This window comes from Penicillium riverlandense (assembly GCF_028828495.1).
Source record: "Penicillium riverlandense strain IBT 135883 chromosome Unknown utg000007l_segment0_segment0, whole genome shotgun sequence".
NCBI classification, from domain to species: Eukaryota; Fungi; Ascomycota; class Eurotiomycetes; order Eurotiales; family Aspergillaceae; genus Penicillium; species Penicillium riverlandense.
The window spans coordinates 76,981-100,439 of NW_026643198.1; the positions used below are offsets into that span (position 1 = coordinate 76,981).

Genomic DNA, 23,459 nt, shown 5'->3' on the forward strand with positions numbered 1-23,459 from the left:
AAAACGCCAAAAGGAGAAAATCACAGAAAACACAACACACACGCCACACACACAGAGATAGACCTCACATAAAAATACACACACATACACAACACGGAGTCATCAATTCATAAAACGGAGATTCATCTAATCTATACAGCTGGCTTTCTATCGCGCAAAAGTACCTAGCTGCATCTACGTAATATCGAGACACAGAACGGGCACAACTTTTGAACAAAATGCAAAGCCAAAAACAGGTCCTGTGTATCGAGGCATCGCAATGGTAATGTGCACTTTTAAGGTTCTTTTGCCCAAGGCATTAAAAAAGAGAAATGGCAAGGACCGCTCGTTCAAGGCACCATGACCAGAGCCAACAGAGCCATGCGACAGTAGAGGCCATATCGCATCTGAAATCATCGTTAGCATATACCTGAAAGAAGGGCAAGGGGGCATAACTTACCTGGCGGAAGTAGGCTGCCCGTTGATCAAAGTCCACCTCCTCGGCAATCTCAGCGTTGCGTGGCAGCGGGTGCATAACCACCATGTGGCTCTTGGCGTGCTTGAGCAGCGCGTTGTCGATGACGAAGCTGTTCTTGAGACGCTCGTACTGAGCCAGGTCGGCGAAGCGCTCCTTTTGCACGCGAGTTGAGTACAGAACATCAGAACGGGCCATGATTTCCGGAGTCAGCTCCTCGGACTCGAGGACCAGCTGACCGGAGGCGACGATCTGCTGGCGCACCTCATCCGGCAGAGCCAGGTCCTTGGGGGCAACGAGCTGCACACGCACGTCGTAGAACTGGAGCAGCTTGATCAGCGAGTGCACGGTGCGGCCGTACCGAAGATCACCGGTGAAGGTGATTGTGAGACCGGTAACAGTACCGAGCTCCTCGCGAATGGTGAAAAGGTCCAGGAAGGCCTGAGTCGGGTGCTCGACGGAGCCGTTGCCGCCGTTGATGATCGGGACTTGGGAGAACTTGGCCGCGATCTCAGTGCTGTTGGCGCTGGGGTGGCGCAGAACAACGGCATCACCGTAGCAGCCGAGTGTACGGATGGTGTCCTGCAGGGTCTCGCCCTTCTGAGTGGAGGAGTGCTCTGTCGAGATCGGGATGGTACGCCCACCCAGACGCTGCATGGCCGCATCAAACGACGCCGAGGTGCGAGTCGAGGGCTCATAAAAGAGCGTGCACAGGACACGACCCTTCAGAATGTCAAGCACACCATGGCGCTGCACACCAAGACGCATCTCCTGGGCGACAGTGAACAGCAGGTGGAGGTCTGCGCGAGTAAACTGGTTCACAGACAGCACATGCTTCTGCCGGAAGGGAGACCGCGAGAGCATCTCCCACAGTGAGGACGAGACCTGGGAGGTCGGGGGGTACAGTGGCGGACCCAGTTCGCCAACGGAAGGCACAGCGCTGTCCAAGGCCTTGCGAGCAGCACGGCCAGGAGTACCAGAGACGGACAGCTGTCGGTCAAGGGCGCTCTCGGGACGCACGTGCGGAATGGGGGTTGAGGGCTTCTGCACCGGAGACGAGGGAACGATACGGTGAGAAGACATGTCCGTACCTTTGGCCGAATCCGGAGAGATCTCGCCATCGAGACAAGAAGTCTTACCCTGGAAGATAACCCGCTGGACCGAGCCGCGCATCGTCTTGCCGTTGAATGGAGACCAACTCTCAGGGCTCTGGAATACGTACGGGCGGTCAACCTCAATCTCTAGCGAGGTATCGGCCTGGTCGTGCAGCTCGAAGATCCTCTTCGGGTTATCGTAGAGACGAGCAACGATGTCGTCCACGGTCAGGCGACCCTCCGAGACAGCGGTAAACAGCAGAGGGAGAGACTCAGCAACGCCCACCACGCGCGATGCCTCCTTACCAGCCAGCTGGAACGGAATGCTACCAATCGAGAAGACATCGATGGTGCTCAAGTGGTCCCACAGAGCCTTCTGGTCCTCAGCTGAAGGCAGGAAGCCAGAAGCCGGGAAGTCGTTCCGGGAAAGGAAGAGGCAGAAGATGGAGACATCGCACGTCACCTTGAGGCCCTTCTCCTTGCTCAGAGCAATGAGACTGATGTCCTCCTTGGAGGTCACGCTCATGACATGAATGTTGCGGCTGTGGAGACTGGCCAACAAAAGAATCGAGGCAAGGTCGGTGCCCTTGGCATCGGTAATCAAGGGCTTGCTCGACGGCCAGGCACTGAAGTGGTTGGTGACGGTCGCGACCTTGTTGATGTTGCCCGACAGGTGGTTGAATGGAATGAACAGAGAGCCAACCTCTCCAGTCACCAAGGTGATCTGGTCCGAGTTAGTAGCCGTGGCGGCAACGGAGAAGTTGAAGTCGCAGTACGAGTTCTGCGCGTTCTGCTGGGCGATCTTCAGATCACGAGCCTCGGTGACCGAGCTGTCCACGCCCACCGGCATCACACGAACCATGGTGAAGCCAGCGGCAATGGAAGCCTTGGTCACGGTCTCAAAGTCCTTGGAACCAGAGATGGCAAGACCAGGCACGAAAGCAGCGATGTTGATCAAACCTGGCAGCACCAATGTACGGTGGCTGGTCTGGAAGTCGGAAGTCTGGATGTTGAGAGGGTAGTGGCGGGCAATGGCCTCGATGAGGATCTTCGCGTTCTTCACGTTGGTGACTAGAGGAGTCTGGTAGTCCACCGCCATACGACGGGTACGGTAACCCTTGGACATGTAGTTGGCCGGGCGTCTGAAGCGATTGCTGGACGGCAGGTTGATGTACAGATCAATCAGGTTGTTGGACAGATGCTGAGTGAGCGAGTACTCCGACTTGATGTCCTCCTCCTCACCAGGCAGGATCTCCAGGTACTTGACAGACACGCCGTTCTCCTTCAGGAAGTCCGCGGTTCCGGAAGTGGCAAACAGGTTGTAGCCAATCTCGGAAAGCTTCTGGATGGACGGCAACATCTCGAGCTTCTCCTTGTAGGAGCCAATGGAAAACAGGATGTTCTTCTTGGGAAGACGGAAGCCAGTAGACAAGAGCGCCTTGAGGTACGCCTCATACTTGTCTCGGCCGAACGAAGCGACTTCACCGGTCGAGGCCATCTCAACACCCAGCACGGGGTCGGCACCCGAGAGCCGCGAGAAGGAGAACTGCGGGACCTTCACACCCACGTAGTCCTTAGGGATGTTCACAGGCGGGTATTCCTGGAAGGGAATGCCGATCATGGCCTTGGTGGCCATCTCGATCAGATCAACGCCCATGACCTTGGACACGAAGGGGAAAGACCGGGAGGCACGGACATTGCACTCAATGACCTTGATGTCGTTGTCCTTCGCGATAAATTGGATGTTGTAAGGCCCAGTGACATTGAGCGCGTTACCGATCTTGCGGGTTGCTTCCACAATGCGACGCACAGTCTCCGGGCTCAAGTCCTGCGGGGGCAGGATGAGAGTGGCATCACCCGAGTGCACACCGGCGTTCTCCACATGCTCCGAAATGAAGTGGCCAACCATGACACCATTACGGGCAACAGCATCCATCTCAATCTCCTTAGCGTTCTCAATGTACTTGGTGATAACCACCGGGTGCTCTCGCGAGACATCTACAGCCTGGTTGAGGTAACTCTCCAGATCATGCTCTGAGTAGACAGTGTTCATGGCAGCGCCAGAAAGCACATATGAGGGCCGCACCAGCACTGGGTAGCTGACCTTGTCACAGAACTCGCGGGCCTCATCAATGCTGGTCAGCTCCTTCCAAGCAGGCTGGTCCACACCGATGCGATCCAGCATGCGGGAAAACTTGTATCGATTCTCAGCGCCGTCAATCATCTCGGGAGAAGTACCCAGGATGTTGACATTGAGCCGGTGCAGAGGCAGGGCAATGTTATTCGGGGTCTGACCACCCATAGACATGACCACACCGCTAGAAGACTCGAGCTGGTAGATGTCGAGGACAGTCTCCAGGTTGATGTTCTCGAAGTAAAGACGATCAGCCTCGTCGTAGTCGGTACTAACAGTTTCCGGGTTGTAGTTAACCATGATCGTCTTGTGGCCCTGCTCACGAAGGGTGCGGATGGTGCGCACAGAACACCAATCAAATTCGACCGAAGAACCGATGCGGTAGACACCAGATCCCAACACCATGATACCGTGATCGTTGAAGGTCAGATCGTGCTCGGAGGCATTGTAAGTGAGGTACAGGTAGTTGGTCACTGCCGGGAACTCGGCTGCAACAGTATCAATCTGCTTGACAATGGGGATGATGCCGGCTTCCACACGCATGCGGCGCACCGCAAGTTCGTTGGAGCTCAGGAACTTGGCGAGCTGACGGTCGGAGAAACCCAGCTGCTTGGCCTGGCGAATCATGGGCAGAGGGACAGAAGTGGCATTGTAGCCAGTCATAGCCTTGCCGAAGTCGCTGAGACCCTTGAGACGTGAAAGGAACCACTTGTCAATGTTGGTCAACTTCCAGATATCATCAACACTGTACCCGGCGGCCATAGCATTGGCGATGGCAAACAGGCGTTGATCGGAGGGAGTCTGGAGCTCGCCCTTGATGGACATGAGGGCGTTCGTCTCGTTAAAACCAAGGTTGTGGAAATCAACCGATCGAATGGCCTTTTGGATGGCTTCCTCGAAAGTCCGACCAATGCTCATGACTTCACCGACACTCTTCATGGACGAGCCGAGCTGGGTCGAGACACGGGTGAACTTCTTCAGATCCCAGCGGGGGATCTTCACCACGCAGTAATCGAGAGATGGTTCGAAGCAGGCGCAGGTGCTCTTGGTTACAGAGTTCTTGATCTCGTTGAGGGGGATACCCAGACCCAACTTGGCGGCAATGAAAGCGAGCGGATATCCGGTCGCCTTGGAGGCAAGGGCCGAAGAACGAGACAGGCGAGCATTGACCTCAATGATGCAGTACTCCTTCGAGAACGGGTTGAGGGCGTACTGGATGTTACATTCACCGACCACACCCAGATGGCGGATGACATTGACGGCGGTAGTCCGCAACATATTGTAGTCCTCGTCGGAGAGGGTCTGAGAAGGAGCCACAACAATGGAGTCACCGGTATGGATACCGAGAGGATCGAAGTTCTCCATGTTGCAAACCGTAATGCAGTTGTCTTGAGCATCACGCACGACCTCGTACTCGATTTCCTTCCAACCCTTCATACTCCGCTCAATGAGCACTTGCGGGCTGACGGCCAGAGCCTTGGTGCAGAGCTCCTTCAGTTGGTCCATGTTCTCGGCGAAACCACTGCCGAGACCACCCAGCGCATAGGCCGCACGCACAATGACGGGGAAGCCAATGTTCTCAACCGCTTCAAGCGATTCCTCCAGAGTGGACGCAGAAGCAGACTTGGCACACTTCTCATTGATTGAATCCATGCTGCGGGCGAACAACTCACGATCCTCGGTGGTGATGATTGTGTCGATCGGGGTACCCAGGACCTTGACACCAAGGCCCTCGAATTCATCCTTGAGCTGGATACCAACCTGCAGAGCAGTCTGGCCACCGAAAGTGCAGTAGATGGCATCCGGGCGCTCGTGCTTGATCACCTTGCGGACAAAGTCGGCATTGACAGGGAGGAAATAGACCTTGTCAGCCAGACCCTTGGAGGTCTGAATGGTGGCAATGTTGGGATTGATCAAGATCGTGTAAATGCCTTCCTCCTTCAGGGCCTTGATGGCTTGACTGCCAGAGTAATCGAACTCTCCGGCCTGTCCAATGCTCAGACCACCGCTGCCCAAAACGAGGACCTTCTTCACGGACACTCTGGGAGCGGCCTTGATGTTGTCAGCCTTTAAGCCACCGGGGAAAGCAACGGGCTTGTTGAGGGCCTCGGAAGATGTCAGGGTGTTTTGGATGGTGTTGATGAAGACGTCGAAAAGGTACTCGGTATCCCGAGGACCGGGAGTGCTTTCGGGGTGGAACTGAACACTGAAGTAGGGACGGCTGACGTGGCGGATACCCTCGTTGCTGCCATCGTTGGCGTTGACGAACAGCTCTTCCCAGTCTTCGGGCAGGCTGGTAGCATCGACAGCGAAACCGTGGTTCTGAGAGGTGATGTGGCACTTGCCGGAGATCATGCTCGTGCAGGGGATGTTGTGGCCGCGGTTACCAAACTTCATCTTGGTGGTTTGGGCACCGACCGAGCGAGCAATCAACTGGTGGCCCAGACAGATACCAAAAACGGGCACCCGATTTTCTGCCATGACCTTGGATAGGTTGCTGGTGGTGATCGACAATGTTGCGGGGTCACCGGGACCGTTGGACACGAACAGACCGTCATAGTCCTTTCCAGCGAGGGTTGGGAAATCGTAGTCCCATGGAACAACCATGACCTCGACCCCACGGGCAAGGAGGCAGCGCAATTGGTTATACTTCAAACCAACATCCAAGCACAGAACGCGAACGGGACGACCCGAGGGGTGTTTGAGGGCAACGTTCTCTGGGGGGAGAAGAGACGGGGCTCACGGATCGAAACTGTCGGGACCAAACATGTCAGACTATAATCTCGTGGTAATAACTTGACTCGCATCACTCACCCTCGTTGACAAGGTTCTTTGTGTTTGGATCCACCCATTCAATTTCCTCAAAGTGCGACTTCCAGGTAGCGGTATCCAGGGCGCCGGGGATGGCGCCAGGCTTCTGGAGGAGCATGCGGCCCAGCATGCTACCCTTCGTACGGATGCGCTTGGTCAGAGCACGAGTGTCGACACCGTGCATGGCAGGCACACCCTGCTCCTTGAGCCACTGGCCCAGCGAAGATTGTGCGAGGAAGTGAGAGTAGTCCTCGCCAGCGTAGGTGGCCACCACTAGACCAGCGACATGGATCTGGCTGGACTCGAAATGCTTCGGCAGGGTCTTGAGAAGCTCGTCCATCTGGTCTTGTGCGGGCACGCCATAGTTGCCCACCAGCGGGAAGGTGACGACTAGGATCTGCCCGCGGTAGGAGGGGTCGGTGATGGACTCCGGGTAGCCGACCATGCCGGTTTGGAAGACCAATTCACCAGCAATGCTCTTCTCGGCACCAAAGTTGTACCCTTGGTACACGGTGCCGTCCTCGAGCTCGAGCGCCGTCCGGCGATCACAGCCACCGCGGACGGGGATCGAGGCCGGCGGGATCACCGCACCATTGACGGAGTCCATGGGGGGCAGTGGCTGTAGATCCTTGCTGGCGGGCAAGGCCACCAGGCCACCAGACAGAGGGCTCGTGGGCAGAGCCGGCTCCTCGTGGGTGGGCTGCGACATCGCAAGCGGGCAGCGAGGGGACAAGTCCTCTCGGGGACGCGAAGTTGGGAGAGTATGCGTCACTCTACACACCACCTTCTGCAATTGTGACCAAAAAAAACCAAAAAAAGAGGGAATAAGGGGGGCAAAATAAAACCAGAACTGCACAGCTACAAAGCTGAGATGCAGAAAAAAAGAAAGAAAATTTTTGAGCGGGAACTCCACCGTCATGGCCGAACCCGGAGGCGGTGAGGGGCGCGGTGAGGTCGAGGATTTTGCTTATCTGGTTTGCGCCAGACCAGCCCGACCATCTGATAATGCAGGTCAGCTCAGGCGGGCCAATGGGACTGTTGGGCACGCTCGTTCACCGTTCATTCTGCACTGGGGGCATGCCTGTAGCTAGCTAGATGGTGGGCCTCGCAAAGGGACAGCCACAACTAGCATGGGCCTCCTCCTAGCGATCAAAATAGAGAAGTCACGGGTCGAATCATACCAACTGTTATTCATCAATAAATCTGGCAACCATTCCGACGCCTATTCCTCATGTACACCACTCCTACTGGGAAGTCCATACTTCTAGTGGGGATGCCGATCACAGTCTAGATCCAACACTAACTACATAACTAACTCTGATCACCTGCCCTGCACCTTCTCCTCTTCTCCTCTCCTCCACTGCTGCTGCTCTCTTCTCTCCTCGCTCGTCCCTCTTCCCTCTTCATGGCCATTCTGGTGTCCCTCGGCGCGTCCCTGGGCGTGTTCTCAGCTGCCATGCTCTAATCCTCTCCCTTCTCGAGTACCTAGGCCGCGCAGCAGTAAGGCACTTGCGATGTCTATGCTAGCCTCCCTGCTCCGTCCCAAGGGACAGCACAGGCATGTGGAAAACTCGCCGTGGTCTCCCCCTATGCGACCAGAGAGGCCTCGCCATGGCTTCGAGCTGCCACCCGACCGAGTATCACGCGACGCCCCCGCCGAATCGATCCTCGCCACGTGCCAGAGCTCAACAATGCGAACGAGAACTTGGAGGACACCTGGATTGAGGAGGAGGAGGAGCCGGAGGAAGAGGAAGGAGAAGAAGAAGATGGCCCGCTCGAGTCGACGCCTCTCTTGCCCATCTTCTCTGCATCACATCTGGGTAGGACCGTATGCGGATCCCTGCCAACCGCGTGAATTAACCCGTGATGGTGTTTAGATGCTCTGCCTGTGTACGACATCACTCTTGCCATCCGTCCATTGATTGCCGCCCGCTGCGAAACCACGCTGTCATGGGAGCAACTGCGCTCGCCCCAGGTCTCGCAGTTCCTGGTCAAGCCCATTCAGCAGCAGATCATGGCCGATCACTTTTCACGCGCTACCCTCTATGCATTGATGGCCAACTGCCTGCAATTCCAGAAGGAGATTCACCTCCATCCAGAAAACAGCGGAACCAGCCAGACTCGAGCAATGGTAAGCGAGCTGCTTGCGATCAAGTTGTTGAAGGACTACAGTACTCGCGAATTGATCGACGCCCTCTCCTACGAGTTTTATCCCCTACAAGGCCAGGATCCGCCTCCGGGGCTGCCGCAGGGTCCTCAGCGCAAGCGGTTGGCGGGAGCTGGCCGGGTTTCCTGTCTCGAGGTGGCCATTCGTGCCCAGGCAAAACGATTTCTAGCTCATCCAGTGGTGGTGCAGCAATTGGAGGCCATTTGGGCCGGGACGATTGTCTTTCATTCGGCCGCTGATAATCTACATCGTCGAGTAAAACGGGTTTCCACAGAAGGACACAACTATGGAACAGCCGCTGACCACAATGGTGACTCGACACCAGACTCTCGGACGGGGTCCTTCCGGCGCTCAGTGACTCTCTACAACCCACGAGATGCGTCGCTGTTCAAGCTTTCGCGACTGAGAGTCCCGCGCTACCGGCAGTTCCTTTCCACTCTGTCCTTCGCCGTGCTTCTCGGACTGTTCCTAGCGGTGTTGCAACAGCACAGTGGGCAGATCACGTCGCTGGAGATTGTGTTTTGGCTTTGGAGTGCAGGGTTCATGCTGGATGAGATTGTTGGTTTCAATGAGCAGGGCTTTAGTCTCTACCTGATGAGCTTTTGGAACTTGTTCGACCTGGGGATTCTGCTACTTCTGTTCTGCTACTACTGCCTTCGGATCTGCGGCGCTTTTCTGCCTGGCCCCGATGGGATGAGGCTTTCCGACCTAGCATACGACGTTCTTGCAGCCTGTGCAGTTCTGTTGTTCCCTCGACTTTTCTCCATCTTGGACCACTACCGCTATTTCTCCCAGTTGCTGATAGCCTTTCGCATTATGGCATCTGATCTGATCGCCGTTTTTGTGCTGATTATTGTCGCATGCAGCGGATTTTTCTTCGCATTTCTGTCCTTTGGGGACAATCACTCTCCCAGTGAGATCGCGTACGGCTTGTTCCAGATGCTGATGGGGTTTACGCCCACTGCGTGGTCCATGTGGGATGAGTACAACTTCTTGGGCAGGGCCATCTTGACCATCTTCCTCTTCATCTGTCACTTCGTGGTAGTCACCATCCTCATCACCGTGCTTACGAACTCGTTCATGAGGATCGTTCAAAATGCCAACCAGGAGCACCAGTTTCTCTTTGCCGTCAACACGATCTCGATGGTGAAATCAGACGCGCTTTTCTCCTATGTGGCTCCCGCGAATATCGTCGCCTGGCTTGTGACGCCGTTCCGATATCTGATGCCTTTCCGTCAATTTATTCGGCTCAACAGAACTATCATCAAGATCACACACTTGCCGATTCTGTTTACTATCTGCTTTTATGAGAAAACCATTCTCACCGCGCGGGCGGTTGAGCCAATGGACCTGATCGAGGCCACATCACGCGCAGAAGCAGCCGGTCTCGCTCACAACTGGCAGCCTCGGCGATTCCGCGCATTTAGCACCAGGGCCCCGCGTCTAGTTCGTGAGCCATCAGTGGCGACATACCACAAGGACCAGGCGCTAGAAGAAGTGTTCCGGGAAAATTTCGGAGGTAGTCAGGTCCGTCGTCGTCCGAGCACACTCCATGGGAATCGGAGCAGCAGTGTGATCAAGGACTGGATGCACGAAATGGGCTCGGGGCCTGTTCATCCTCCGGATGAGCAGGACCCTTCAGAGGTGGACCGACTCGAGATGTTCCCGCGACGATTCAGGTTCCCACTCCGCCGAAACACATTAACCAGGCCTCGAAATTTCACCGAAACAACCCACTCAGTCGCCTCTAACCCTGAAGAAAGAATCAGCCATGCTGACAGCCCTGCGTTCCAGCCTCGGCGTCCCAGAGGGCTTCGATCACCCACGAAGGCGAAGGCGCGGGAGCCTTCTCAGCACACCGACATGGAAGGAGATGATGAACTCACCAGTGAGGATGGGGATTCGCAGGATGATCAGCACTCGACTAAGAAGGCCATTGACGACGATGCCGAGCCAGTTGAGAGCACTGTGAAAACCAGTCCGAAATTTTACACCTCTCGTCCACCCACTTCCCGATTGGCGTCTCGCCGGAATAGCCCTAACCGGCGTCCCAGACACCAGCGAACTGTCTCTGGCGTCACCATGCTCTACAATCCTGTGGAGTCGGCGGACGAGAAGAGTGATGGTGAGATGACACATTCACGACCCAACGCCGACTCATCAGATGACGATCCAGTCCCCCTGGTTTCCACTTCTCTCGATCGAGGCACCATGAAGAGACGGCCAGGGGACGCAGGCCGAATTGTCTCGCAAGGACTCAGCCCGATCTCCGTCCCCATTATGGAACCTCTTTATCTGCCCAATCGTCCTGCCACAGCACGACCCCGACCATCCCTCCTGTTCGACCTGGGATCAGATCTCGGCGACAACAAAGCAGTGGCTGGTGGCTTTGCCGGCATTCTGCCCTCTAGCTTTAATACGAATCTTCCCCTTGCCACAGGAGGCCTGCGTCGCTCCGACATGTTCAGCCAGCCACAAGATATGCTCAGCAAACTGGTCCTGGCTCGCATGAACAACATCGAAGAGGGATTCCGTGAGGTCATCAAAGAGGTCAAAGATCTCCGCCGCGGCGGATCTAGTCGCAGTCGGAGTCGAACGGATGAAATCCGGCCTGCCACCCGCGAGCGGAAGAAGCGCGGCGAGCGAAAGGAGCAGAAGAAACGCTCGCAGACGTCTCAGGACCTTCCAGCGGGCAATGATGGAGATCCATCCCGGGAACAAAATGCGCCCGACAATGCGACACGGCCGTCTTAACTAGTTCTTTTCCCCTTCGGTTTGTCCCCGGCGCTTTTGTACAAGACTACAGGCGTGGCTCTCTTTCGGATTTGATGCATAGCACATGGACTTTTTTGTCATTCCCCCGTTGCATCGTACATATTGCACAAGCTGTCCATACACGAATGCCAGCCCTCCTTGAATGCAAAACGGTCCTCACACCGACCCCCGCGGCACCGAGAATCCCTTCCGTGGCGGCTGGGCCGTCTTATTGCCCGCGTCGGTCTGCAGCGAGTCGCCTCCCCGGAAGGCCTCCATTTCTTCATTGCTGGCGACGTACGCGCCTCTCTGGGGAGCCATCATCCGGAAGAGCAGCCATGTGCCTCCGATAACGCCGGCGATACTGAAGATGGCGATGTTGCGGGATCTGAGACATGAGTTAGAAAGTTACCTGAAATCCATGTCTGAAGTATACACACTTCATCGCTGCCCCGCGACTCCGGTGTATATCTCCTGTCATGGCGGCCATTCTGTAGAGATAGATTTGAGTCTGTCTGTCTGTCTGTTCTGGGTCAATAATGGAGTTGTTGTTCAAGAGAAATCCAAGAGAGGGAGGGGGGGTTAGCATAATTCATGGTGTGGCAGGAATGACAACCCCATGAGCGCATTCCCTCAGCAGTTGATCCATGGACATGGAAATACATAGTTCAGAAAAGCCCCACTCCGCGTGCAGGTACCAGGTACCTCCACCAGCCACCCGTCACAGTGCCCCTCCCAGGTACCCAGAACATCTCTCCGGTAGGGCTTCAGCCTCACTGCTGACTCGACTCACGGGGCTCAACAATGCAGGCTGGCCCTGCGCCTGATTGGCCCTGGCTAGGCCACCACACTCTCTCCTGCTCTGCTTCTTCTCCATCTCCTAAACATGTCCGCGGAACCACCCCTCGTAGCCACAGATGAGCACCTCCTGCGATACTTCGACATGACATCGGCAGAGAAAGAAGCACTGGAACTGGCGCAGCAGCAGGAGCAGGAGCTGGGCCAGCCACAGTCGCCCGTGACTCTCCGTTCTCCCACTACACCACGTCACGCCATGAATCGTCCCGCCAACGTTTTGCCGTTACTGCTGCTCGATGGCGCCGACACTCTGGTGTACATTGACCCTCCCCCACAGCTCGCGGACAATACCACATGGACGTTGCCAGGCCAGACAATTCCCCACCGCGTTCACAGCGAGAAGCTGCTGAGTTCTGGCTCGTCCTTCTTTAAGAGGGCCATCCAGCCGCGCTATCAAGCCCAGGTGCGTAAGCGGCGCGGGTTGGTCGACAGGCTGCCCAACGGCATCAAATATGTGATCGATCTGACCCCGCCCGACGCGGATGAGGATGCGATTATCTTCATGACGGAGCTGTCATGTCCGATGGCCATTCGCACCTGGGCGCTGCAGCAGACCCTCTGGTGTCTGCCGCCCGAGTGTGTCGGAGGCAAAGACGAGATGACCTGGCCCGAGGAGAACGAAGAAGACCCGCTCGGCCCGTTTTCCATGTCTGATGATGATAACATGTTGTCCCCCGAGACTGCCGCGAGAGACTTTCTTGCGTCTCGCATCAAGAAGTCCGGCTTACCTGTGGAATACTCACCCCATCGGCATCGAGAGGGAATCGAACACGTCCTTCATGTTTTGGAGGGTCTAAACCCAAGAATCGATACCCCGTGCAAGATCTGGACTTTCTACGGGCTGGCGAAGATTTTTGACGTCGTGACGGTTCCCGCCATAAGTAACTACCTTATTTCTTGGTTCTACGAGTCGAACAACACGAAGATCATCCAATTCCACCCGGAGATCGCCTACCGGGTGGGCCTTGGACTCCAAGCCCCTGGCCTGTGCCGTGATTCGTTTGTTGGGCTTGTGGCGGACGAGGCTCTCTTTTGTACCTTGTCCGAGCGGCGAATCAGCAGCCCATGGATCTCAATCGATACCAGAGCCTCACCTGCAGCCGGATTCGTGACTTCCTTGATGATACCGAGGTGCAACGTATCGAGTACGCTAGTAAGAGCTTTGCGGACCATGTCGTCAACCGCTTTCTTCACTTGGTTGGAGAAGAAATGAGCTGGCTGAACGGTTTGGCCGAATTCCAGAAGCTTACGAGTCATCTCAGACAGTGGCCCTGTGATCGAGACATTGTGCTGATGCTCATTGTGACGTTGAAGGACTACATCAGGAGCAGATTGTACGCCGAACTGCGCAAGGCGAGAGACACGGCGCGGACAACGCCTGCGATCCCATCGGAGTCTAATGATACACAGGGAGAATTTGTCCCCTACAACGATGTGAATCGCCTTGGCCCCGGGGTGATATACAAACGGCGACATATCCTCCAACGAATTTTGGGCAGAGATTTTTGGGGCAGCCTTCTCGGGGTCACCTTGAGCGGGGATTCAGAGCACCAGTCAATTGTTAATCCCGGACTCGGAAGGCATCGGACAATTCTTGAGCTGGGTAACGGTCTACCGGCGTTCAGAGATCAGGGATTTGCGCGCATTCGTCGCGTTAGTATTGACGAGGTCTGGTCACGAGTCGAGGATTTCAACAAGACCGTTTATCGGCAAGTTGCTTGTGGCCTTATGTCAACCACTGAGGCTCCGCGGTCGAGCTATGCCAATCCTCCTGCTATGCCGACATGGAACCTAGTGACAGATCTCCGCCGGCCGGGACATGGCTATCAATCCAGTCAGGCGGATACGGGCGGTGATTCATCCTGGAACTCTGAAACTGCAGGTGAATCTGTTGGATCCCCAGGACCAGCTCTAATCAACGCCGTCCCGACCATGACTTTGGTCACAGGTCTGCAGCGTCCGAAGTCCGTTGCTGGATCAAGCCCTGCAGCGGCGGAGGGGGCCCATGCCGTCAGCCCATTCTTCCCCTTGGATCTTTCAGGCCCGAGTGCCCAACCCCAGGACCGAGCGCCAGGGTCGACCACGAACGATCTCCTCGCTCTGAAATGCCCACTGGACGAATGGCGGATCAGAGAGCGGGTTGTGTTTGAACTACGGGCCTTCTTCGACGAAGTCTCCAAATACTTGAACAACTATGCGCAGGATATGCTGTTCTCCGAGGAGATATCCCTGGTCAACTTCAGACACTTGAACACCCTCTTCGTCTTGACCGACAACGAATACCGATTCCTACCGCTATGGGCGGGCGGTAATGATGACGGAACCGGCGGCGTTTTCACTGACCACGATATCCCCATCATGGAAACGGGAGGGTTCTCAACGCCCGGGCCCGCCGTGCACACCGGCAGTCTCGCCTCTACCCAAGATTCGTTCAGCGAGATCAATCCCAGTGATTCGCAAAGTACGATCCAGCGGGCATCGCATGAGGCGACGGATAGCCATGTCTCAGAGGTTATGTCCGTGGACTCGATGGAATTGACCAATGAGAGCGGACAAGCTCCTGTCCCAGCGGTGAATCACGTCGATGTCATTCTGTCGGATTGGTCCATGGAGGATACCGAGGAAGAGCTCGAGTTTGACAGTGACAGCACTCTGATCACGGGGTCTGCGTCTGATGTTGGAGATTTCAATATGGATGAGGATGAGGATGTTGGGTTTGAGCTGGTGGATGAACAACACTGAAAGCTGTCTAATGATTTTGATCTATGATTGATGAGAAACGAATAGCTAATCCACGAGTAATCCCACCAGTATAATATAGTTTGTACCGATCACATGATCGTCCCTCCACCTGATCCGCCTCTGAGCTTCTGCAACATCATCAATACTTTCTTTCATTCTTTCATTCAAACAGCCTGGCGGCCTCATCAGGCAGAGTGGTGTGACTGATCCTGTCCAGAAGCTATACTCTCTTTAACCTTTGAGAGATCCTGAACATCGCCCTCCCCTCTCAATAACACAGAGTGTTTTCCCGTCGCTCAACAGGCCACTGACATCATATCACCATGGCCTCATCCTCAAAGCCACCGAGCTTCCTGCTCTAGTTAGTCTAGTTATGGCGGAAACTAAACGATCCACAGACTAACTATGTCATGTCCAGCTCCTGCGTGGCCCATCGAACCACCATCCTCGCCGAACACTCCTCCCCGGGCACCTCATCCACCGCAGCCTCGTCCCTAGCATCCATCATCCTCCCCAAGATTTCCCACGACAAGTCCCAAAAGCTCACTTACACCCATGAACGCCTGTTCGTACACTACATTGCCGACTCGCCAACAGGCGCGTCCGCCGACGAGCATGGCGGCCGCAGCGAGCCCAGCTCCTTCGCACCCCTGAGCTTCGTAGTGGTCGCAACAGCCGAGCAAGGCCGCCGCATCCCCTTCGCCTACCTCCTCGAAATGAAACGCAAGTTTTTGTCCACATACGCACCCTCCAGCACGGACTATTCTGCTCTCCCGGCCTACGGCTGCGCCGCCTTCAATGCCGAGCTGCGCACCCTCCTACAAACGTACAACACCGCCCCGCCGGCTGACTCGCTCGCCTCTGCGCGGCGCGAGATTGATAGCGTGCGCGATATCATGACGGAGAATATTGAGCGCGTACTCGAGCGCGGCGAGCGGATTGATCTGCTGGTTGATAAGACCGATCGGCTGGGCGGGAGTGCGCATGATTTCCGGATCCGCAGCCGTGGTCTGCGACGGCGAATGTGGTGGAAGAATATCAAGCTGATGGTGCTGCTGGGGATTGTGGTTGTGTTCTTGCTGTATCTGTTTATCGGGGCGGGCTGTGGTCTGCCTGCGTGGGCCAAGTGCGTGGGGCATAAGAAAGAGGACTGAGTTGACGGCGACTCCACCGGTGATATCACTATTATCTTCAGCGAGCGTGACTTTACTTGGCTATTTTGTTCCATTTTCTTCTTCTGCTTCTTCGGATTTTGATTCCCGGGCTCATCGACGAGATACGATACGATTGTCCTCTTCCTCTTTTGTTCCTTATGGCTGTTTTGTTTCATCGCCGCCATGGCACTGCTAGCCCCCATTGGGCTGTACATTAGGATTGACAAGCACTTGGTTGATATTTCCAAATCCTCTCAAATATCATCGTGGAGTCTTACCGTATCCCCGGCCAGGAATGGCGTTGTTATGGTTGGTAGGTCATCCACGGCCCGCCGATATCTCTCCTTGGGCCGGACACGCTCTAGAGAACCCACGAGCATAGTACTCCAGGAAGAAAGCGCTTGATCTGCAGCTAAATATCAGTTTCCAGACTCGCCCTGGCACATCCGCTCCATGGCCGGGCACCACAGCTCTTCGCAGATTCGCCGGAAGCAAAGAGCTAGACACAATAAGCGACTAGAATACCCCAACCACATCTAGTACATTCTACGTCAAATAGGCATGTCTCTCACTATCAAACCCACGACTTCATCGATGCCTCAGGGTGAGTCTGCAAGTGAGCCAGATCCGCCGCGGGTCCGTAGACCGGGTGGAGGTCTGTAGGTTGTTCTACGCCAGTTGTTTAGCTCTATCAACCATATGGTCCGTCTTGGAAAGAGCGGGATTGATGAGATGATAATCTGGCGAATATGATTTCGGGCAAGGGATCTCACTACGATGGAGATTGAGTGGTTGGGCCTTTGTTTGAAAGGGTATTCCTATATGGGCAGTGGTAAGAGAAGGGAAGGAACGCCGACAGCACCATTGACGCCGTGCCAATGGAGCAGCAGAAAAAAGTTGGATGATGTTCCATTCATCGCAAGGCAGCTGTTTATCTTCAGAATCATAGATGATTGAAATTTCGGTGGCCCCAAGTCTATTGACCTTGAGCTTGATATTCAGGAAAGCAATTGCCGATCCGCACACTGGGGTTCATGCCAGCATCTTGACCAACCCGCTGGGGGAATCGAGAATTGAATGAGGTGAAGGGGAGATGAGAAAAGTTCCAGGTCTTTTTCAAGTCAATGTGGGTTTCCCAGTCACGTGTGCATCTGCTAGACTTACCGCCTTGGTGCCTTGATGCCTTTGACGCGGTCTTTCCTGGCCGATCGCGCTTCTGCCGTCGCCTTTTTCTGCTCAGAACACAGCAAGCAGTCTTGTGCACGCGCTGCTCGGTGCCCGAAGCACTGCCCCTTGCTTTCTTTTCTTTCTTTTTGAGCTTCGTTTACCTGACTGTGAAAAGCCCCAGCCTGCTGTCTCGACCGTGGACGTCTTGTCGCGACTACCTCCCGCAACCGCAACCGCAACCGCAACCCACGCGCCGACCGCTAGCCATGCCATGATTCACTAATCTTGGCCCAACATGGTAAAGCACCATGGTCCACCAAAGGGACTTGACACCAGACTGGAGGCCGGAGGTACTGTCGGAGGAGATGACAATCGCCACCCCAGAGGTCTCGCAGCACGGTGCTGATCCCTCCAGCCATGGTCGTAGCTCTCTATCGGCGCAGGGGTTTGATGATGCTGAGCAGGCTGCATTGCTAGCCCACCAAGGGTTGCTGTCACAGCAGTCGCAGATGAGCAATGCCTACCAGCAACACGGATACTTGTATGGAGGCGACCAAGATCAACGACATGTCATGTCTGGAGATGTCAGCCTCACTCCGTCTCTGTTTCCACCACAATATCGCCAAGAAGAGCCATTGCCAACTACACATGCCGCATACCCTGCTTGGCCTGTTTCTCAAAAGAGGCATGCCCAAGCGGCTCCGGTCAGACAGACGCAGACGCCCCCGGTCCGACAGACACAGTCACCTCATCAATTGGCTGCTCACCACGCTGCTCATCACAATGCTTATGGAAGCTCCACGGCCACTGCGTTGGCTGCCGATCAGGCGGCCCTCAATCTAGCGGCACAGACTGCCCATTCAGCATCTCCCAGCTACACTTGGCCAGGAGCAACGCAGCAGCAACAGCCTGCACAATTACACGCTAGGTCCCAACAATCTTCGCAGCGAAGTGGTCTCCCAGTGTCTTCCAATACATCTGCTCCTCGCCCAATTCTCCCGACTACTACTCCTGGACATCCTACGCCGACTCCAGGTCCACCACGGGGGCCCCCAGTTGGACAGACCCGTGTCAATAAGCGCCGGTTGCAGGACAAGCACGCACGCCGCCAGTCAAGCAACAATTTGCGCATACGGTCCGATGTAATCCAGAAAATCAAGCCCGAGGATGCTCTCGTCAAGACCGAGTACGATCCTGCGACGATTGCCCGCGACGTGCTCATCAATTCCGGGAAACACCCGACGGAGAAGTTTTTGAATGAGCACCTGGAGCCCTTGCGCAAGAACTTCGACTCCGTCGACTACCACTCCGACCTGTCTACCTTCCGCTGGGACATTGTCGAGCCGGTTCTCCCACCCGCCGTCCCTGCCGCCAAGGACACAGAGAGTCACGTGTTGGATTCACGTGACCGCTCACTGTCTCCCACGCGTGCCTCTGCAACGCGTCCCCAGTCAAAGGAAACACCTTCTCTTGTGTCCCCTGTCAATCCTCCTTTGTCGCATTGCCACGCGCACCCTCCCCAATTCCTGCCTACGCATTCGACTCAACCTCCGCTGCCAGCTTCGATCCCGAGCCAGCAGGCGAATCCTGCCCCGAAGCCCAGTCCCGCGCAGCCCAGTCCAGCAAAGGCACACCATCCCCCACAATCCAAGGATACTTCGCCGCTAGAGCCTGTGCTTCTATCGTCCGGACCCAGCATGCCTTCCAAGGAGAAGGTCGGTCGCGCGCCGCCCAAGAAGCAGACTGAGGACAATGCCACGGATGACAAGGCCCAAGTTGACCAGGCGCCGCCGATCAATTGGCCGGTCTTTGCGTGCAAATGGACTAAATGCCCCGCGGAACTACACAACCTGGAGACCCTGAACAGACACATTGTGAAACTCCATATCCCGAACAACATCAAATGTGGCTGGGAGGGTTGCAAGAGACAGGACGGACTGCCTGCTAATGAGCTGTGGAAACACGTTCAGGAGAGCCACGTCAGCGCGGTGGCGTGGAAGCTTGGGGATGGACCTAGAATTCATTCTCCTGGTAAGACAGCTTGAAGGACTTGCACACGAGGAAATTCATTCCAGGGATGATCGAGTTTGTTTGATTTCAAGAGTCTAACTCGGATGGTCATATAGAGGAACAGGACAAGCACCGGGCGCCGGACATCGAGACCACGCTGAGCACCAAGACTGGGGGCATGGATCCCATCATTTTGCCTGCTCACAAGAATGCGGTCAATGCATACCTCAAGATCCATAACATCAACGATTCGTATGGACGCGCGGAGGCGCTTTTGCGTGGAGGGATTCACTGGAAGGACCAGGTCGGACCGACCATTGACAAGAGTGGCTACACCCTGTCTACCCCGGCTCGCCAGTGGAAGACTGATCCTAACGAGGGCATCATGGAACTGGTCAACGACGACGAATAAGCATGCTTTGATTTGAGATACCCGGAGGTTTACCAGCATGGCGTTTCTATTTCTGTTTGAGTGCATCACGAAGCGAATGCTTCCCGGCGTTTTTGTATCGGGGCTGGCGACCAGGTCTTTTCCTGGCCAATGGACCATGTCACCGAACCGTGCAGGTTTCTGCAGGGGGTCCCTGTCATTGAGCAGATGCCCGCCCTTACGGCGGATGATTATCAAGTTCAGATCAAACCAGACAGTGCTATCGTACTTGTAAATTGTAATTGATGGAGGATGGGATATATTATCGTTACATTCCGTGTTCGCTCAAGCTGACAGCAATTCTGACCCCAGAGACATCCTCCATTGTATTGTTCCCTAGTAAACAAAAAAAGACCCCCCCAAGATCTAGCTCCCTTGCGCAGCTGCTGACGCGCCTGCGCTCTCAGCCGATAGCGATGCCGCAGAGCCAGCCACCTTGGCCGGCTCGCCCGTCTTTGCCGAGTCCACCTCTTCATCCGAGGCATTGACGTCGAGGAAGTGATAAAGAACAATCATCATCATGGCGCAGGAGCCCAGGAAGATGGCGAGGCGGTAGAGATCGTCGTCGGAGATCATAATGGCGATTGCGCAGCGCGTGCAAGTGATGGGAAGGCGAGTGGAGGACTAATTCGAAATGAGGCGATTGATCGGCCCAGCAGGAAACGGAGAGAGCTGGTAGAAGAGGTGGGAGGAATTCGCGATGCAATCGGCGGAGAAGACACGTCGGCACGATTGTTCCGAGTGATGCTACACCGGATAGTACGACCCTGGGCGGAGAGGGAGAGAGATGATAAGAAAGATTGGAATCCGTTCCGACTAACGGTATGCAGTGTCACTGCATTGGACGACAATGTGGCAGGTAGATGTCGGAGGGAAGGGGAAGGTGGTGGATGGATGGAGCGATAAGCCCGCGTGGAAGCTCTCGGCCGCAGCACCTTACCGTAACGGTAACTGGGAGGTCAACTGCGAGAGCACTAACGCTCACTAAACTACGACTTGTACTTTTGTTCTCGATCGGATCAGTCACTTGGTGCCACCACTTGCCGGTGGTGCAACGAGGGAACTAGCGAGTACCTGACCAACCACTTCACCTCTCCCAGTGCCGCCTGTATCGCCGGGTCACCCGCCCCTCAGTCAGCGTAATACCAACGGTCTCTCCCTCTTTCTGCAACTTCTACTCCTCTCCCTCTCTCTCTCCCATTCCCACTCCCTCGCCGGCCTCCCTCATTTTCTCGGGAACAACTACACACCCTCTCCCGCTCCTAATTATCCATGCGCCTGCCTTCCTGCTCGCCATGACCGATCCACAGGTCCCCATCGCCCTTCCGGGCCCCGCAAAACCCAGTCCGTCGCCTCTGGCCTGCCTCATGTGCCGCCACAAGCACCTCAAATGCGACGGCCAAACCCCCATCTGCGGGCGCTGTGTCCTCAGCGGCTCCGACTGTCAGTATACCAAGTCGCGTCGAGGCTACAAGGGCCCGTCGAAGAAGCGCCGCGCCGATCCGGACTCGCCAGTCCAGACGCCCCTCGACCCAACGGCAACTGACTTCGTTGATATTTGGAACCCCCAAAACGACTTGACCTATGCGACGGCCATCCCACTGCCGTCTTCCGGTTCGAACAGTCCGGGCATGAACGATTTTTCCACGCAGGTTCCGCCCTCGGTTCGATCGAATGCGCCGTTGACCCCGGACTCTTCTTCATTTCTTGGCGGCGATGGCTACTTGCTTGATATCTACTACACCTACTTCCATGCGGCACATCCGATCCTACCGCCACTCCGGCACCTGTATCGCTCTTATTTCCCGCCATTCCTTGAGCAGGTCATGAAATTCATCGGGGCCCATTTCACTCCGGCCGCCAACAGTGATACCTACCGCCCTACGGTTGTCGTGGCCGTCCAGGAACAACCGACGACGGTGGAGAAGGTTCAGGCGCTGCTGTTGCTCGCAATTGTGCTGCACTCGCGCAATGAGCGCGCCGAGGCCGGTGAGTGCCTGTCCGCCGCAGTGGATCTGGCTTTTGAGCTCGGCCTGCACGAGGCCCACTACGCTGTGACGGCCAGCGGTGGCGATCCGATCCGCGCAGAGTGCCTTCGACGTACTTGGTGGGAATTGTTCATCATTGAGGGAATGCTGACTGCGCTTGGATTGCAGCGGGTATACCGCACGAGCTTGGTGCCGCTCGAGGTGCCCCTGCCGTGCGAAGAGCGTATCTACCAGGACTGCCTCACTCCTCCCCCACCTCCGACCATTGCTCAATTTGATGAGCGTGTTTTCGCCGATGATGATCGTGATTTCTCTTCATACTGCTATCGCATTGAAGCGGTGCGGATTCTTGGTCGTGTGGTGGCTCTCCAGGATATGACAGAGGGTCAGCAGGATCACGTCGAGGCTATTGATGCGCGCATTGCCAGTTGGTTTCATCACCTCCCCGAGTCAAAGGAGGAGCTTGTCCGGCCAGACGGGACCGTGGATGAGGTCATGTTCCAGGCGTGTATGATGATCAACGGCGCCGCCATCTATCTCAATTTCCCACGATCCGACCTTCTTTCCTCTCCCGCGGTTGCCGCAGAGGTGATCTGTGGCCACCACGGCCCTATCAGCATACCTGCTTTCTCCCACCACTCCCATGCCATGAAAGCAGTCAAGGCGGCTAGCGAGCTGTCTTCTCTCGCCGCCATCCGCCTACCAGTGGTGAAGCACACCCCGTTTTTCATCTGTGCGCTCACGCTCAGCTCGATTGTCCAGCTGGCCGCCTGCTCAGTCAAGGCCGGACAGATGCCCGATCCTAGTCGCGACCGTCTCACGCTGACCATTGGTGTTTTCAAATCCCTGGCCCGTACTTGGGCGATTTCTCAGTCGATCATGCGGCAGATCAAAGCCGTTGCGCGGGATGTCATGGACATGGGGCTCCGTCCGACCATGGACTCGTTTGATCTGTCTTCCATGCTTGATACCAACCGCTTCTGGGTGCAAGATCCCCCCAATTGAGGATTTGGCGTAGCGAGAGAATGATTTTGACTAGTTATCACTTGTGGTTTACTGGCTTGTTTCAAACCGATCGCGCCTCGGGTGCTACTAGACCGAGACCGTGCGCGGGGTCTTGACTTCCACGTGTCGAAGGATCAGTGATTGCTTCTCCCCACACGGATATTCCCCTATGCTAGACCTGAACACGGTTCACCCTTCCATAGCACGGCGGTACGTCTACGGTGCCATACATACCCCTGTCGTGCTATACTTCGTAGGATGAAGTGGGAATATCGAGAATACTACATCCCTGACCCAGTGTCTCAATTCGATGTTTCAGCGCGGGCAGAACGGATCGACCAGATGGGCAGCGCACCGTTATGGCAGTTGATGCAGCTCGCACGCCTTCCGGCACCTACGCCATGGTACCAAAGCAGTATCTGCTCAGAGACGGCTCAACGCTACCTACATTAGCCAAGTGAGCGAGGCGGAGGTTCATGTATAGGACGGATGTTGGTGGAAAAGCGTGGATGCGGAGGTTCATGACCTAAGAATGGCCTCTTTGAAAAGATGTATTTTCCCATTGTATTTACCAAAACCATGGAGTTTATATAGTCCAGCTAGCTTAATATTATTGTCTGGCAGTTGGATGGCTTCTAAAATCAAGATCATAGTTGAAAGCTGAATGGACAGAGATCGCCTGATGAGCCAG

General features: G+C 55.6%; 8 protein-coding genes across 8 annotated transcripts; 5 read left to right on the forward strand and 3 right to left on the reverse strand.

Annotated features, from left to right (window-relative positions):
* Positions 1-329: 329 nt before the first annotated feature.
* N7474_007595 (bifunctional carbamoylphosphate synthetase/aspartate transcarbamylase) lies at positions 330-7,202 on the reverse strand (the record flags this gene model as incomplete). Its single annotated transcript, XM_057199005.1, has 3 exons — positions 330-386; positions 440-6,420; positions 6,497-7,202. 3 exons carry the CDS (start codon positions 7,200-7,202, stop codon positions 330-332), a joined length of 6,744 nt encoding a protein of 2,247 aa, XP_057049706.1.
* Positions 7,203-7,898: 696 nt separating this feature from the next.
* Positions 7,899-11,414, forward strand: N7474_007596 (uncharacterized protein; the record flags this gene model as incomplete). The annotated part of the gene is made up of 3 exons (XM_057199006.1): positions 7,899-7,924; positions 8,021-8,313; positions 8,371-11,414. 3 exons carry the CDS (start codon positions 7,899-7,901, stop codon positions 11,412-11,414), a joined length of 3,363 nt encoding a protein of 1,120 aa, XP_057049707.1.
* Positions 11,415-11,591: 177 nt separating this feature from the next.
* N7474_007597 (uncharacterized protein) lies at positions 11,592-11,895 on the reverse strand (the record flags this gene model as incomplete). The annotated part of the gene is made up of 2 exons (XM_057199007.1): positions 11,592-11,802; positions 11,855-11,895. The coding sequence occupies 2 exons, from the start codon at positions 11,893-11,895 to the stop codon at positions 11,592-11,594; spliced, it is 252 nt and encodes an 83-aa protein (XP_057049708.1).
* A 405-nt stretch (positions 11,896-12,300) lies between these two features.
* Positions 12,301-15,014, forward strand: N7474_007598 (uncharacterized protein; the record flags this gene model as incomplete). The annotated part of the gene is given in 2 exon segments (XM_057199008.1): positions 12,301-13,306; positions 13,321-15,014. The coding sequence occupies 2 exon segments, from the start codon at positions 12,301-12,303 to the stop codon at positions 15,012-15,014; spliced, it is 2,700 nt and encodes an 899-aa protein (XP_057049709.1).
* A 410-nt stretch (positions 15,015-15,424) lies between these two features.
* N7474_007599 (synaptobrevin family protein) lies at positions 15,425-16,168 on the forward strand (the record flags this gene model as incomplete). The annotated part of the gene is made up of 1 exon (XM_057199009.1): positions 15,425-16,168. The coding sequence occupies one exon, from the start codon at positions 15,425-15,427 to the stop codon at positions 16,166-16,168; it is 744 nt and encodes a 247-aa protein (XP_057049710.1).
* Positions 16,169-17,630: 1,462 nt separating this feature from the next.
* N7474_007600 (putative C2H2 finger domain protein) lies at positions 17,631-19,757 on the forward strand (the record flags this gene model as incomplete). Its single annotated transcript, XM_057199010.1, has 3 exons — positions 17,631-17,633; positions 17,698-19,366; positions 19,462-19,757. 3 exons carry the CDS (start codon positions 17,631-17,633, stop codon positions 19,755-19,757), a joined length of 1,968 nt encoding a protein of 655 aa, XP_057049711.1.
* Positions 19,758-20,141: 384 nt separating this feature from the next.
* N7474_007601 (dolichyl-diphosphooligosaccharide--protein glycosyltransferase subunit 4) lies at positions 20,142-20,351 on the reverse strand (the record flags this gene model as incomplete). Its single annotated transcript, XM_057199011.1, has 1 exon — positions 20,142-20,351. One exon carries the CDS (start codon positions 20,349-20,351, stop codon positions 20,142-20,144), a length of 210 nt encoding a protein of 69 aa, XP_057049712.1.
* A 719-nt stretch (positions 20,352-21,070) lies between these two features.
* On the forward strand, positions 21,071-22,768 carry N7474_007602 (Zn(II)2Cys6 transcription factor; the record flags this gene model as incomplete). Its single annotated transcript, XM_057199012.1, has 1 exon — positions 21,071-22,768. One exon carries the CDS (start codon positions 21,071-21,073, stop codon positions 22,766-22,768), a length of 1,698 nt encoding a protein of 565 aa, XP_057049713.1.
* Between the last annotated feature and the right edge of the window lie 691 nt (positions 22,769-23,459).